The sequence below is a fragment of the Electrona antarctica genome, assembly GCF_951216825.1.
Source record: "Electrona antarctica genome assembly, contig: scaffold_107, whole genome shotgun sequence".
In the NCBI taxonomy this organism is placed as follows: domain Eukaryota; kingdom Metazoa; phylum Chordata; class Actinopteri; order Myctophiformes; family Myctophidae; genus Electrona; species Electrona antarctica.
The window spans coordinates 384,150-400,000 of NW_027638044.1; the positions used below are offsets into that span (position 1 = coordinate 384,150).

The window sequence follows — 15,851 nt, forward strand, 5'->3', positions numbered from 1 at the left end:
GACTCCATCCTGATTGGCTAAGATTGGCTTCCAAAGTTTGCAGGAGTGCTCAGTTTCAAACAAAATGCTGCAAATCATGAACACATTGTGTGATTTCCGTGAAATTGTGCACGCACATTCCCACTAGGCCGAGGAAGAAATGCCACATGAACATTTTCAACTCAGCCTCATGGTGGCGCTATAACTGGCCGAAAAGTGTTTTTACCTCTAACTGCACGGATCTGTGGATAACTTGAGTATGCCAACTCCCTAGAGGCCAAAGAAAAACCTTTGCCTGGAATTTTTCACATCTGCTCTTTATAGCGCCACCAGGAGGCCGACATATGTAAAACACATTTTCTAATTTTACTCCTTCAGATTTTATCCAAATTTCACGCATATCGGTACACATGCTCTCCATAGTCATGTGATCAAGACGGGTTTGTTTGATTTCTCATAATCCACCCTCATTGGCTACGATTGGCTTCTAACCTTTTCAGGAGTAGCCCGCTTTGTACCCGTTTTGTACAAATCGCCACAACTACTCAACGCAGCGTCCGATTGTGGTGAAACTGTGCATGCATATTCCCACTAGGCTTTGGAAGAAATGCCACTTGACCATTTTAAAATCAGCCTCATGGTGGCGCTACAACAGGCCAAGCCGCGACACACACACACACACATACACACACACACACACACACACACACACACGTTTATATTGCTCCTAAACATTTTGCCAAACATCACACACACACACTCCTATCCTCCTGGTGGAGACCTGTGCCCAGAAGGGCACTTTTTCTAGTTTTGGGTCTGAGATTGTTGAACAAAATTATTTTAAAACATTATTTAATAAAACTGTATAATAAATGTTTTATTGTTGATTTAAAGAATATAACATTATTTATGATTATGAAAGTTTCACTTTTTGAATTATATTACAGAAGAAAATTAACTTTTACAAAATATTCTAATTCATTGCGATGGAGCTGTATATACATATGACTGGCTTATCTACACATGAAACTGGCCAAAGACGGCCCGTAGGCCCATGGACCTGAACACAGACGTGGTTCCCACACACACAAGCTGCCCAGCTTCACTGAATTCATTGATTGATTGATTGAAATATTTATTAACAGATTGGAGAATTACAGTACATTTATTTTGTTCTTGCCTAATGTAAATCGCTCTGGATTAAGAGCGTCTGCTAAATGCCTAAATTGTAATTGTAATTTCAAGCACAACACAATACAAAGACTGTTAACTGTGGGTGGACAACACCATAAAGCATTACACTTGTTTACAAGAGGGTCCACCTTGTTCAATTCATCATAACATTTAGAGACGTACAAATAAACACTTCTATAAAGCCAAAAACAGGAAATCATCATGAAAGGAGGTAAAAAAGGAAAAAACAAACATATACAGTGAGGGGAAAAAGGAGATTAACCCAGTCAGGACGGGAACGGTTTTAAGCATTATGTTATACTTTAACTATTGAAAAATAGCAGATCTACAAGCTCATAGCGCGGCACTGTCCAGTGTCCAGTATGTCCATTACATTACACGGCTTGGTCGAATGCTTGATTTTGATTGGTCAATGGATGAAGTGGGTTAATTGCTGTGGCTCGATGTTTAGTTTCTGTCATTCTTTTTGGCTACGATTGTGCAATCTTTTGTTTTGTACGTGCGTTTCAATCAAAGGTCTAAACCGAGACAGATCTCAAGGTTGGTTCAAACCCAGGTCGTCGTAAAGCGTTGGATCCTCTTCGCGAAACGCGGCGATCATCTTCGCCGACGCCTTGTCGCTTTTCTTTCTCACCATGTCGATTAATTCCCGCGCTCTCTCCGTCCTGCCCTTCTCCTGCCTGACCGAGTCCATCTCTGCGTCGTTGAGGACTTTCTCGTCCAGCAGTCTGTCCAGCAGAGCACGGATCACCGGGTCCGACACTCGTTTGATGAACCCTAAACGCACAGAGAGCAACGTCTCCGCTCCCTGTCGCGGCGCCATCGCTGTCGTTGCGTCTGGCTGGCTGGGGGCGGAGCCTGGACTGGGGGCGGAGCCTGGACTGGGGGTGGAGGCGTCTGGAGGAGAAACAATGTTGTTTTCAGTTACACTTCATATGCATTCATTTAGATCAGTGGTTTTCAACCAGTGGTCCGGGGACCCCCAGTGGTCCGGGGACCCCCAGTGGTCCGGGGACCCCCAGTGGTCCGGGGACCACCGGTGGTCCTAATCCAGACAACAGTCTTGTCAAAACTTGACTATTGTAACTCCCTCCTTACTGGCCTACCGGCATGTGCACTTAAGCCTCTCCAACTGATCCAAAATGCTGCAGCTCGCTTGGTCTTCAACCAGACAAAATTCTCACATGTCTCCCCCCTTCTCCGCTCCCTCCATTGGCTCCCAGTCGCTGCCCCTCCCCCTTCTCCGCTCCCTCCATTGGCTCCCGGTCGCTGCCCCTCCCCATTCTCCGCTCCCTCCATTGGCTCCCGGTCGCTGCCCCTCCCCATTCTCCGCTCCCTCCATTGGCTCCCGGTCGCTGCCCCTCCCCATTCTCCGCTCCCTCCATTGGCTCCCGGTCGCTGCCCCTCCCCATTCTCCGCTCCCCCCACTGGCTCCCGGTCGCTGCCCCTCCCCATTCTCCGCTCCCTCCATTGGCTCCCGGTCGCTGCCCCTCCCCATTCTCCGCTCCCTCCACTGGCTCCCGGTCGCTGCCCGCACAGAATACAAAACTCTGGTGCTGGCATCCAAAGCAACCAAAGGTATGGCTCCCCCATATCTTGCAAGTCTGATCGAACCCTACAAACCCTCCCGCGCACTCAGATCAGCCAACGCAGGGAAGCTGGAAGTACCCTCACTAAGTTTGGGACAACGCTCCACACGTCCCAAACTCTTCTCCCTTCTGGCTCCAAAACTATGGAATGCACTTCCCATCACAATCAGAACTGCAGCCTCACTCCCAATCTTCCGCCGTAGTCTGAAAACCCACCTTTTCAGACTCCACCATAATGGCCCGTAGCACTTACCTTACCCCCTTAGATAGCACTTTTTGTAGAATTAGATAGCATTTGATACAGACTGATAGCATGTTAAGTAGACAGCACTAGAATTGCATTGTATATATATATATATATATAACACTTCATAGTACATTATGTATAGCATAGTACAGTATATATGTATAGTTTCATTATATAGATATTCCACTGTTACGTTCTTAGCTCACGCATGTTTCATGATAACTACTTCTTATGTATGTGATGTATTGCCATGCTTTTTGTTCTTGCTTAATGCAAATCGCTTTGGATTAAGAGCGTCTGCTAAATGCCTAAATTGTAAATTGTCCTTGAGGGGTTCCAGGTGGTCCGGGGACCACCAGTGGTCCTTGAGGGGGTTCCAGGTGGTCTGGGGACCACCAGTGGTCCTTGAGGGGGTTCCAGGTGGTCCCCATGCAGCTAAATGTTGTGACCTTTGAGCCAGGCCATAACAAGTCAGATAACTCAGGAATGGATTGAACCAATATTTATTATAGAATGAGAACACAAGTGTGGATATAATATTTCATCTTGGCGTTCGGCTCGGCTACATTTAATCATTAACCAGTAACACTTTAATTGCCCAGGGTTATTTAATCCATTAAATCAGAGAGCCCAATCGATTTATAGCATCGGAGCAGCAAATGACGCATAACAACCAGGAACGCATAACCAGAAAGAACACAGACTTAGGGGAGCTTAAATACCCGCCCAGTTGGTCAGCTGATTGCCACGTCAGCGTGTGACGTCTTGCATAACACTGTATTCACCCACATAAGCGCAGCGTTTAACCTCTCGAGTATACCTGACTGCATTAAATTACAGTGAATAATTATGTTCACTTTGCAGTTCAAAATTAAAGTTTATTAATAAGTAAATTAAACAGAATAACTATGTTTACCTTCCAGTTCAATGTCATCCTTCCAGACCTGGTGGTTCTCAGGTCCCAGGATTGCCAACGAGGCGACTTCTACGTCGCGATCCATCGTCACCTTAAACGTTGGATTGTAATTTGGTCCATAGTTCAGATGATACTTCACATTCTGAAAACAGAGACCAGTTTTAGATACAACTACTGTGTAATAGTAGGGTTAGGGTCCCTATATTACTATAACAACTACTGTGTAATAGTAGGGTTAGGGTCCCTATATTACTATAACAACTACTGTGTAATAGTAGGGTTAGGGTCCCTATATTACTATAACAACTACTGTGTAATAGCAGGGTTAGGGTCCCTATATTACTATAACAACTACTGTGTAATAGTAGAGTTAGGGTCCCTATATTACTATAACAACTGTGTAATAGTAGGGTTAGGGTTCCTATATTACCCTAACAACTACTGTGTAATAGTAGGGTTAGGGTCCCTATATTAATAACAACTACTGTGTAATAGTAGGGTTAGGGTCCCTATATTACTATAACAACTACTGTGTAATAGTAGGGTTAGGGTCCCTATATTACCCTAACAACTACTGTGTAATAGTAGGGTTAGGGTCCCTATATTAATAACAACTACTGTGTAATAGTAGGGTTAGGGTCCCTATATTACTATAACAACTACTGTGTAATAGTAGGGTTAGGGTCCCTATATTACTATAACAACTACTGTGTAATAGTAGGGTTAGGGTTCCTATATTACCCTAACAACTACTGTGTAATAGTAGGGTTAGGGTCCCTATATTAATAACAACTACTGTGTAATAGTAGGGTTAGGGTCCCTATATTACTATAACAACTACTGTGTAATAGTAGGGTTAGGGTCCCTATATTACCCTAACAACTACTGTGTAATAGTAGGGTTAGGGTTCCTATATTACCCTAACAACTACTGTGTAATAGTAGGGTTAGGGTCCCTATATTACTATAACAACTACTGTGTAATAGTAGGGTTAGGGTTCCTATATTACCCTAACAACTACTGTGTAATAGTAGGGTTAGGGTCCCTATATTAATAACAACTACTGTGTAATAGTAGGGTTAGGGTCCCTATATTACTATAACAACTACTGTGTAATAGTAGGGTTAGGGTCCCTATATTACTATAACAACTACTGTGTAATAGTAGGGTTAGGATCCCTATATTACTATAACAACTACTGTGTAATAGTAGGGTTAGGGTTCCTATATTACCCTAACAACTACTGTGTAATAGTAGGGTTAGGGTCCCTATATTAATAACAACTACTGTGTAATAGTAGGGTTAGGGTCCCTATATTACTATAACAACTACTGTGTAATAGTAGGGTTAGGGTCCCTATATTACTATAACAACTACTGTGTAATAGTAGGGTTAGGGTTCCTATATTACCCTAACAACTACTGTGTAATAGTAGGGTTAGGGTCCCTATATTAATAACAACTACTGTGTAATAGTAGGGTTAGGGTCCCTATATTACTATAACAACTACTGTGTAATAGTAGGGTTAGGGTCCCTATATTACTATAACAACTACTGTGTAATAGTAGGGTTAGGGTTCCTGTATTACCCTAACAACTACTGTGTAATAGTAGGGTTAGGGTCCCTATATTACCCTAACAACTACTGTGTAATAGTAGGGTTAGGGTCCCTATATTACTATAACAACTACTGTGTAATAGTAGGGTTAGGGTTCCTATATTACCCTAACAACTACTGTGTAATAGTAGGGTTAGGGTTCCCTATCCTCCTACCCTACCTCAGGATGGATGGTGGGGTTGAGACAATGTGAAGCACATTGCAGTCTGTAGCGCAGGTCTGGAGTCAGATCACAGTCTGAGGTGCTCTCCAGGATGTCTTTCTTGTTGTACTTTTCATAGAACGTCTTCACCTACAATGACACAGACACAACAATAGAATGTCTTCACCTACAATGACACAGACACAACAATAGAATGTCTTCACCTACAGACACAGACACAACAATAGAAGGTCTTCACCTACAGACACAGACACAACAATAGAAGGTCTTCACCTACAGACACAGACACAACAATAGAATGTCTTCACCTACAATGACACAGACACAACAATAGAATGTCTTCACCTACAGACACAGACAACAATAGAATGTCTTCACCTACAATGACACAGACACAACAATAGAATATCTTCACCTACAGACACAACAATAGAATGTCTTCACCTACAGACACAACAATAGAATGTCTTCACCTACAGACACAACAATAGAAGGTCTTCACCTACAGACACAGATACAACAATAGAAGGTCTTCACCTACAATGACACAGACACAACAATAGAATGTTGTAGCGGTTTCCCAAATAAAGTTGGACACAGGAGGAGAAACCCTACAAAGGTCACTGTTTGAATACAACAACCTACCTGTTAACTCAGGGATATATATAATAATAATAATAATATATAATATATATATAATATAATAAATCAGTTATTAATGATTCAATCATTTCAATAACACTTAAATGATATAATAAATGATTTCAACCCCAACCCACAGTCAACAATCAAGAAGTTCAAACGACACACAAAGTCAGTTTAAGGTTTGTATTATTGAATTACATGTAAATAAACGTAAAGTTCAGTTTATGTCACACACTTCACACCATAGCTCCACTTCAGGTTGTACCCATAAACAAAAATAACTCGGGTGCCGTGCACCACTATAAGAACCAAAAGAAAAAGAAAGAAAACAGCGTCCTGGCGCTTGTGTGTGGATGTGTGTGTGCGCGCGTGCACTCTGGCGTGCGTGTGTGTGTGTGGCAGGGGCGCCTAACTTTGTTTCCAGGTGGGGGAGCACAGATTTGGACTCATGCGCGCGCGCAGTGCACGCAAAATTTGATGGCGTTTTTTCGGGCCGAGTCGGGTGTCTTAGCACGATTCTAACTCTGTTAAAAGCATGACCCACATGGTTAACTGCAGGGCTAACAAGCATTGGTAGGCTACTGCACATTCATGTCTGTGTGTGTGTGTGTGTGTGTGTGTGTGTGTGTCAGGGCCGCTTTTTGGGTAGTGCGAATGGTGCCGCCGCACAGAATGCTTAAATAGGTGAAAAATCAACTGCGACGGAATAGGTGAAAAATCACCTGCGACGGAACGGGCTGCGATGCGATTATTGTTTCTTATCGCACAAAACAAAAAAAACACTGCATAGCGCGAGGCCTCGCGCATGCGAGGCCTTGCACCCCCAATCTAGAATTGGGGGTGCAGTGCGACGGTTCATTTTAATCTGCTGGAGCAGCTGCTCCGTTTGCTCAATGGCTCAGGCGCCTCTGGTGTGTGGGTGTGTTAGCTCCGCAGCTAGCCCTCGTACTCGCTCACCCACAGCGACCCTCCTCTTTATACTGGACAACGGCTCCTCTTCGAAAGACAACGCCGTCAGTAAAGTGACAGTCGGGAAGCGGTGTCTCAGCAGCAAAGCAAAACAAAGCAAAGTTACTATATTTACCCAGGGTAACTGGACTAAGCATCAGATACTTGTTTACAGCCAGGCCCTGCTCATAGAACATTTCATGGTAGTGGTTCAATGCCTTGCTCAAGGGCACTTCAGCGGTGGTAATTTTAACGTGCCGGTCCGGGGATACGAACTGGCGACCTTCCGGTATCAAGACCGCTCCGCAAACCGTTCGGCCACCGCTGCCACTAGCTCCGCGGCCGTTCTATGCTCCGGCGCGGTCGTCCGTGGCGTTGTCTAGAATGGCTCTACTGTTTACTGCTTATCTGGGCAACTTTACATGGGCAACTGCCGTCTTCACAAAACACAGGCACCGGTCTGTACACACACAACTCCTCACTCCCGCGAGAGACGAAAACTGGAAGTCGTCTCCATATTTGCAAGAGACTGGGCGTTCAGCGAGCAGCCAACCAGCGCCATGCACAGACAACGTCACTGACAAAAGTAGAGTGGATCTGGGTGTGAGTGCTGTCATTCGCTGAACATATTATTGTGGTTTATTATTATTTTGGCTGATCGCCCAATGTCTTCACCTACAATGACACAGACACAACAATAGAATGTCTTCACCTACAGACACATCAATATAATGTCTTCACCTACAGACACAACAATAGAATGTCTTCACCTACAGACACAACAATATAATGTCTTCACCTACAGACACATCAATAGAATGTCTTCACCTACAGACACAGCAATAGAATGTCTTCACCTACAGACACAACAATAGAATGTCTTCACCTACATACACAATAGAATGTCTTCACCTACAGACACAACAATAGAATGTCTTCACCTACAGACACAACAATAGAATGTATTCACCTACAGAAACAACAATAGAATGTCTTCACCTACAGACACATCAATAGAATGTCTTCACCTACAGACACATCAATAGAATGTCTTCACCTACAGACACAACAATAGAATGTCTTCACCTACAGACACATCAAAAGAATGTCTTCACCTACAGACACATCAATAGAATGTCTTCACCTACAGACACAACAATAGAATGTCTTCACCTACAGACACAACAATAGAATGTCTTCACCTACAGACACAACAATAGAATGTCTTCACCTACAGACACAACAATAGAATGTCTTCACCTACAGACACAATAGAATGTCTTCACCTACAGACACATCAATATAATGTCTTCATCTACAGACACATCAATATAATGTCTTCACCTACAGACACATCAATAGAATGTCTTCACCTACAGACACAACAATAGAATGTCTTCACCTACAGACACAATAGAATGTCTTCACCTACAGACACAACAATAGAATGTCTTCACCTACAGACACAACAATAGAATGTCTTCACCTACAGACACAACAATAGAATGTCTTCACCTACAGACACATCAATAGAATGTCTTCACCTACAGACACAACAATAGAATGTCTTCACCTACATACACAACAATAGAATGTCTTCACCTACAGACACAACAATAGAATGTCTTCACCTACAGACACAACAATAGAATGTCTTCACCTACAGACACAACAATAGAATGTCTTCACCTACAGACACAACAATAGAATGTCTTCACCTACAGACACATCAATAGAATGTCTTCACCTACAGACTAGACTAGACTAGACTAGACTGTCTGCCTGTCTGTCTGTCTGTCTGTCTGTCTATAAATAAATACTGAAACCATAATCATTAGGGAAGGTGTATGCATGTACTATGTGTACTATATGTAAACTCTTCATTTCCACTTTACAGCCATTCAGTTGCAAAATAAAATAAGAAAAAAAAACTTTGGGGACCCTCCAAAATAATTTGGCGACCCCTCGAGGGGTCGTGACCCACGGGTTGAGAACCCCTGGTCTACACCTACAGACTAGACTGGATGTTTGTCCACACCTACAGATGTCTGTTCAAAATCTGAATTGAACTTCACGTAACCTGAATAACTACATAACAGATAATATATATATTTACCTTGTCGAGATCCGCATTTCGAGGCAGCATCAATACACTGAGTTTCCGTGTTCGACGTCCTGGAGGTTGAAGGAACAGCAGAACTTGACCAGATATTGGACAGAAATACTCCTTAATCTTCTTCCACAGGAGTCCATACAGAGACAGGTGGTCCACGTTTAAAACCACGTGCGTCTGGGTCACTTTCTGTGGCTCCAAGAGGTACACCGCGCCATCTGTGACGTTGGCCACACAAAGGTCCACATCACCTGTGGAAAGAATCCTGTCATTCTATTATACTGTGAGGACGTGAGAATCAGACACAACACTTCTACAAAAAAATTGTGTGTGTGTGGAGCGCTCGCTCATATAGCCTGTGTGTGTGTGTGTGGAGCACTCGCTCACAGCCTGTGTGTGTGTGGAGCGCTCGCTCACTGCCTGTGTGTGTGTGTGTGTGTGTGTGTGTGTGTGTGTGTGTGTGTGTGTGTGTGTGGAGCGCTCGCTCATATAGCCTGTGTGTGTGTGTGTGTGTGTGTGGAGCGCTCGCTCACAGCCTGTGTGTGTGTGTGTGTGGAGCGCTCGCTCACAGCCTGTGTGTGTGTGTGTGGAGCGCTCGCTCATAGCCTGTGTGTGTGTGTGTGTGTGGAGCGCTCGCTCATAGCCTGTGTGTGTGTGTGGAGCGCTCGCTCATAGCCTGTGTGTGTGTGTGGAGCGCTCGCTCAAAGCCTGTGTGTGTGTGTGGAGCGCTCGCTCACTGCCTGTGTGTGTGTGTGTGGAGCGCTCGCTCACAGCCTGTGTGTGTGTGTGGAGCGCTCGCTCACAGCCTGTGTGTGTATGTGGAGCGCTCGCTCACAGCCTGTGTGTGTGTGTGGAGCGCTCGCTCATAGCCTGTGTGTGTGTGGAGCGCTCGCTCACAGCCTGTGTGTGTGTGGAGTGCTCGCTCCCAGCCTGTGTGTGTGTGTGGAGCGCTCGCTCACAGCCTGTGTGTGTGTGGAGCGCTCGCTCACAGCCTGTGTGTGTGTGCGGAGCGCTCACTCACAGCATGTGTGTGTGTGTGTGTGTGGAGCGCTCGCTCACAGCCTGTGTGTGTGTGTGGAGCGCTCGCTCACAGCCTGTGTGTGTGTGAGGAGCGCTCGCTCATAGCCTGTGTGTGTGTGTGGAGCGCTCGCTCACAGCCTGTGTGTGTGTGTGTGTGTGTGTGTGTGTGGAGCGCTCGCTCCCAGCCTGTGTGTGTGTGTGTGGAGCACTCGCTCCCAGCCTGTGTGTGTGTGTGTGGAGCGCTCGCTCACAGCCTGTGTGTGTGTGTGTGTGTGTGTGTGTGTGTGTGGAGCACTCGCTCATAGCCTGTGTGTGTGTGTGTGTGTGTGTGTGTGTGTGTGTGTGTGTGTGTGTGTGTGTGTGTGGAGCGCTCGCTCACTGCCTGTGTGTGTGTGTGTGGAGCGCTCGCTCATAGACTGTGTGTGTGTGTGTGGAGCGCTCGCTCACAGCCTGTGTGTGTGTGGAGTGCTCGCTCCCAGCCTGTGTGTGTGTGTGTGTGGAGCGCTCGCTCACAGCCTGTGTGTGTGTGTGTGTGTGTGTGTGTGTGTGTGTGTGTGTGTGTGTGTGTGTGTTGTGGAGCGCTCGCTCACAGCCTGTGTGTGTGTGGAGCGCTCGCTCACAGCCTGTGTGTGTGCGCGTGTGTGTGTGTGTGTGTGTGTGTGTGGAGCGCTCGCTCATAGCCTGTGTGTGTGTGTGTGTGTGGAGCGCTCGCTCACTGCCTGTGTGTGTGTGTGTGTGTGTGTGTGGAGCGCTCGCTCACAGCCTGTGTGTGTGTGTGTGTGTGTGTGTGTGTGTGGAGCACTCGCTCATAGCCTGTGTGTGTGTGTGTGTGTGGAGCGCTCGCTCACAGCCTGTGAGCGAGCACTCCACACACACACAGGCTGTGAGCGAGCGCTCCACACACACACGCGCACACACACACACAGGGTGTGTGTGTGTGGAGCGCTCGCTCACAGCCTGTGTGTGTGTGTGGAGCGCTCGCTCACAGCCTGTGTGTGTGTGTGTGTGTGTGTGTGTGTGGAGCGCTCGCTCCCAGCCTGTGTGTGTGTGTGTGGAGCACTCGCTCCCAGCCTGTGTGTGTGTGTGTGGAGCGCTCGCTCACAGCCTGTGTGTGTGTGTGTGTGTGTGTGTGTGTGTGGAGCACTCGCTCATAGCCTGTGTGTGTGTGTGTGTGTGTGTGTGTGTGTGTGTGTGTGTGTGTGTGTGTGTGTGTGTGTGTGTGGAGCGCTCGCTCACTGCCTGTGTGTGTGTGTGTGGAGCGCTCGCTCATAGACTGTGTGTGTGTGTGTGGAGCGCTCGCTCACAGCCTGTGTGTGTGTGGAGTGCTCGCTCCCAGCCTGTGTGTGTGTGTGTGTGGAGCGCTCGCTCACAGCCTGTGTGTGTGTGTGTGTGTGTGTGTGTGTGTGTGTGTGTGTGTGTGTGTGTTTGTGGAGCGCTCGCTCACAGCCTGTGTGTGTGTGGAGCGCTCGCTCACAGCCTGTGTGTGTGCGCGTGTGTGTGTGTGTGTGTGTGTGTGTGGAGCGCTCGCTCATAGCCTGTGTGTGTGTGTGTGTGTGGAGCGCTCGCTCACTGCCTGTGTGTGTGTGTGTGTGTGTGTGTGGAGCGCTCGCTCACAGCCTGTGTGTGTGTGTGTGGAGCGCTCGCTCATAGCCTGTGTGTGTGTGTGTGGAGCGCTCGCTCATAGCCTGTGTGTGTGTGTGGAGCGCTCGCTCATAGCCTGTGTGTGTGTGTGGAGCGCTCGCTCAAAGCCTGTGTGTGTGTGTGGAGCGCTCGCTCACTGCCTGTGTGTGTGTGTGTGGAGCGCTCGCTCACAGCCTGTGTGTGTGTGTGGAGCGCTCGCTCACAGCCTGTGTGTGTATGTGGAGCGCTCGCTCACAGCCTGTGTGTGTGTGTGGAGCGCTCGCTCATAGCCTGTGTGTGTGTGGAGCGCTCGCTCACAGCCTGTGTGTGTGTGGAGTGCTCGCTCCCAGCCTGTGTGTGTGTGTGGAGCGCTCGCTCACAGCCTGTGTGTGTGTGGAGCGCTCGCTCACAGCCTGTGTGTGTGTGCGGAGCGCTCACTCACAGCATGTGTGTGTGTGTGTGTGTGGAGCGCTCGCTCACAGCCTGTGTGTGTGAGGAGCGCTCGCTCATAGCCTGTGTGTGTGTGTGGAGCGCTCGCTCACAGCCTGTGTGTGTGTGTGTGTGTGTGTGTGTGTGGAGCGCTCGCTCCCAGCCTGTGTGTGTGTGTGTGGAGCACTCGCTCCCAGCCTGTGTGTGTGTGTGTGGAGCGCTCGCTCACAGCCTGTGTGTGTGTGTGTGTGTGTGTGTGTGTGTGGAGCACTCGCTCATAGCCTGTGTGTGTGTGTGTGTGTGTGTGTGTGTGTGTGTGTGTGTGTGTGTGTGTGTGTGTGGAGCGCTCGCTCACTGCCTGTGTGTGTGTGTGTGGAGCGCTCGCTCATAGACTGTGTGTGTGTGTGTGGAGCGCTCGCTCACAGCCTGTGTGTGTGTGGAGTGCTCGCTCCCAGCCTGTGTGTGTGTGTGTGTGGAGCGCTCGCTCACAGCCTGTGTGTGTGTGTGTGTGTGTGTGTGTGTGTGTGTGTGTGTGTGTGTGTTTGTGGAGCGCTCGCTCACAGCCTGTGTGTGTGTGGAGCGCTCGCTCACAGCCTGTGTGTGTGCGCGTGTGTGTGTGTGTGTGTGTGTGTGTGGAGCGCTCGCTCATAGCCTGTGTGTGTGTGTGTGTGTGGAGCGCTCGCTCACTGCCTGTGTGTGTGTGTGTGTGTGTGTGTGGAGCGCTCGCTCACAGCCTGTGTGTGTGTGTGTGTGTGTGTGTGTGTGTGTGTGGAGCACTCGCTCATAGCCTGTGTGTGTGTGTGTGTGTGGAGCGCTCGCTCACAGCCTGTGAGCGAGCACTCCACACACACACAGGCTGTGAGCGAGCGCTCCACACACACACGCGCACACACACACACAGGGTGTGTGTGTGTGGAGCGCTCGCTCACAGCCTGTGTGTGTGTGTGGAGCGCTCGCTCACAGCCTGTGTGTGTGTGTGTGTGTGGAGCGCTCGCTCATAGCCTGTGTGTGTGTGTGGAGCGCTCGCTCACAGCCTGTGTGTGTGTGTGGAGCGCTCGCTCACAGCCTGTGTGTGTGTGTGTGGAGCGCTCGCTCCCAGCCTGTGTGTGTGTGTGTGGAGCGCTCGCTCACTGCCTGTGTGTGTGGAGCGCTCGCTGACAGCCTGTGTGTGTGTGTGTGGAGCGCTCGCTCATAGACTGTGTGTGTGTGTGGAGCGCTCGCTCCCAGCCTGTGTGTGTGTGTGTGGAGCGCTCGCTCACAGCCTGTGTGTGTGTGTGTGTGTGTGTGTGTGTGTGTGTGTGTGTGTGTGTGTGTGTGTGTGTGTGTGTGGAGCGCTCGCTCATAGCCTGTGTGTGTGTGTGTGTGGAGCGCTCGCTCACAGCCTGTGTGTGTGTGTGTGTGGAGCGCTCGCTCACTGCCTGTGTGTGTGTGTGTGTGTGTGTGTGTGTGTGTGTGTGTGTGTGTGTGTGTGTGTGTGTGGAGCGCTCGCTCACAGCCTGTGTGTGTGTGGAGCGCTCGCTCATAGACTGTGTGTGTGTGTGGAGCGCTCGCTCACAGCCTGTGTGTGTGTGGAGTGCTCGCTCCCAGCCTGTGTGTGTGTGTGTGGAGCGCTCGCTCACAGCCTGTGTGTGTGTGTGTGTGTGTGTGTGTGTGTGTGTGTGTGTGTTTGTGGAGCGCTCGCTCACAGCCTGTGTGTGTGTGGAGCGCTCGCTCACAGCCTGTGTGTGTGCGCGTGTGTGTGTGGAGCGCTCGCTCATAGCCTGTGTGTGTGTGTGTGTGTGTGTGTGTGTGGAGCGCTCGCTCACTGCCTGTGTGTGTGTGTGTGTGTGTGTGTGTGTGGAGCGCTCGCTCACAGCCTGTGTGTGTGTGTGTGTGTGTGTGTGTGTGTGTGTGGAGCACTCGCTCATAGCCTGTGTGTGTGTGTGTGTGTGTGTGTGTGTGTGTGTGTGTGGAGCGCTCGCTCACTGCCTGTGTGTGTGTGTGTGTGTGTGTGTGTGTGTGTGTGTGTGGAGCACTCGCTCATAGCCTGTGTGTGTGTGTGTGTGTGTGTGTGTGTGTGTGTGGAGCGCTCGCTCACAGCCTGTGTGTGTGTGGAGCACTCGCTCATAGCCTGTGTGTGTGTGTGTGTGTGTGTGTGTGTGTGTGTGTGTGTGTGTGTGTGTGTGTGTGTGTGTGTGTGGAGCGCTCGCTCACAGCCTGTGTGTGTGTGGAGCGCTCGCTCACAGCCTGTGTGTGTGTGTGTGTGTGTGTGGAGCGCTCCACACACACACACAGGCTATGAGCGAGCGCTCCACACACACACACACACACACACACACACACACACACACACACACAGGCTGTGAGCGAGCGCTCCACACACACACACACACACAGGCTGGGAGCGAGCACTCCACACACACACAGGCTGTGAGCGAGCGCTCCACACACACACGCGCACACACACAGGGTGTGTGTGTGTGTGGAGCGCTCGCTCACAGCCTGTGTGTGTGTGTGTGGAGCGCTCGCTCACAGCCTGTGTGTGTGTGTGGAGCGCTCGCTCATAGCCTGTGTGTGTGTGTGGAGCGGTCGCTCATAGCCTGTGTGTGTGTGTGGAGCGCTCGCTCACAGCCTGTGTGTGTGTGTGTGTGGAGCGCTCGCTCATAGCCTGTGTGTGTGTGTGGAGCGCTCGCTCACAGCCTGTGTGTGTGTGTGTGTGGAGCGCTCGCTCATAGCCTGTGTGTGTGTGTGGAGCGCTCGCTCACAGCCTGTGTGTGTGTGGAGTGCTCGCTCCCAGCCTGTGTGTGTGTGTGTGTGTGGAGCGCTCGCTCACAGCCTGTGTGTGTGTGTGTGTGTGTGTGTGTGTGTGTGTGTGTGTGTGTGTGTGTGTGTGTGTGTGTGGAGCGCTCGCTCATAGCCTGTGTGTGTGTGTGTGTGTGTGTGTGTGTGTGTGTGTGTGTGTGTGTGTGTGTGTGTGTGTGTGTGTGTGTGTGTGTGTGTGTGTGTGTGTGGAGCGCTCGCTCACTGCCTGTGTGTGTGTGTTTGTGTGGAGCGCTCGCTCACAGCCTGTGTGTGTGTGTGTGTGTGTGGAGCGCTCGCTCACTGCCTGTGTGTGTGTGTGTGTGTGTGTGTGTGTGTGTGTGTGTGGAGCGCTCGCTCACAGCCTGTGTGTGTGTGTGTGGAGCGCTCGCTCACTGCCTGTGTGTGTGCGTGTGTGTGTGTGTGGAGCGCTCGCTCACAGCCTGTGTGTGTGTGTGGAGCGCTCGCTCACAGCCTGTGTGTGTGTGTGTGGAGCGCTCGCTCACAGCCTGTGTGTGTGTGTGGAGCGCTCGCTCATAGCCTGTGTGTGTGTGGAGCGCTCGCTCACTGCCTGTGTGTGTGTGTGGAGTGCT

The 15,851-nt window shown here is 49.4% G+C and overlaps 1 protein-coding gene across 1 annotated transcript in view; it reads right to left on the reverse strand.

The window, feature by feature from the left end:
- Window positions 1–1,138: 1,138 nt before the first annotated feature.
- Window positions 1,139–15,851, reverse strand: part of LOC306918434 (NACHT, LRR and PYD domains-containing protein 3-like) — a gene marked incomplete at its 5' end in the record, with an annotated part of 34,973 nt that continues 20,260 nt past the window's right edge. Inside the window, 4 exon segments of the mRNA XM_079531337.1 lie at window positions 1,139–2,070; window positions 3,926–4,067; window positions 5,703–5,834; window positions 9,415–9,662. Of these exon segments, the coding sequence (XP_079387463.1) occupies window positions 1,709–2,070; window positions 3,926–4,067; window positions 5,703–5,834; window positions 9,415–9,662 (884 nt within the window). The 3' untranslated portion in view covers window positions 1,139–1,708.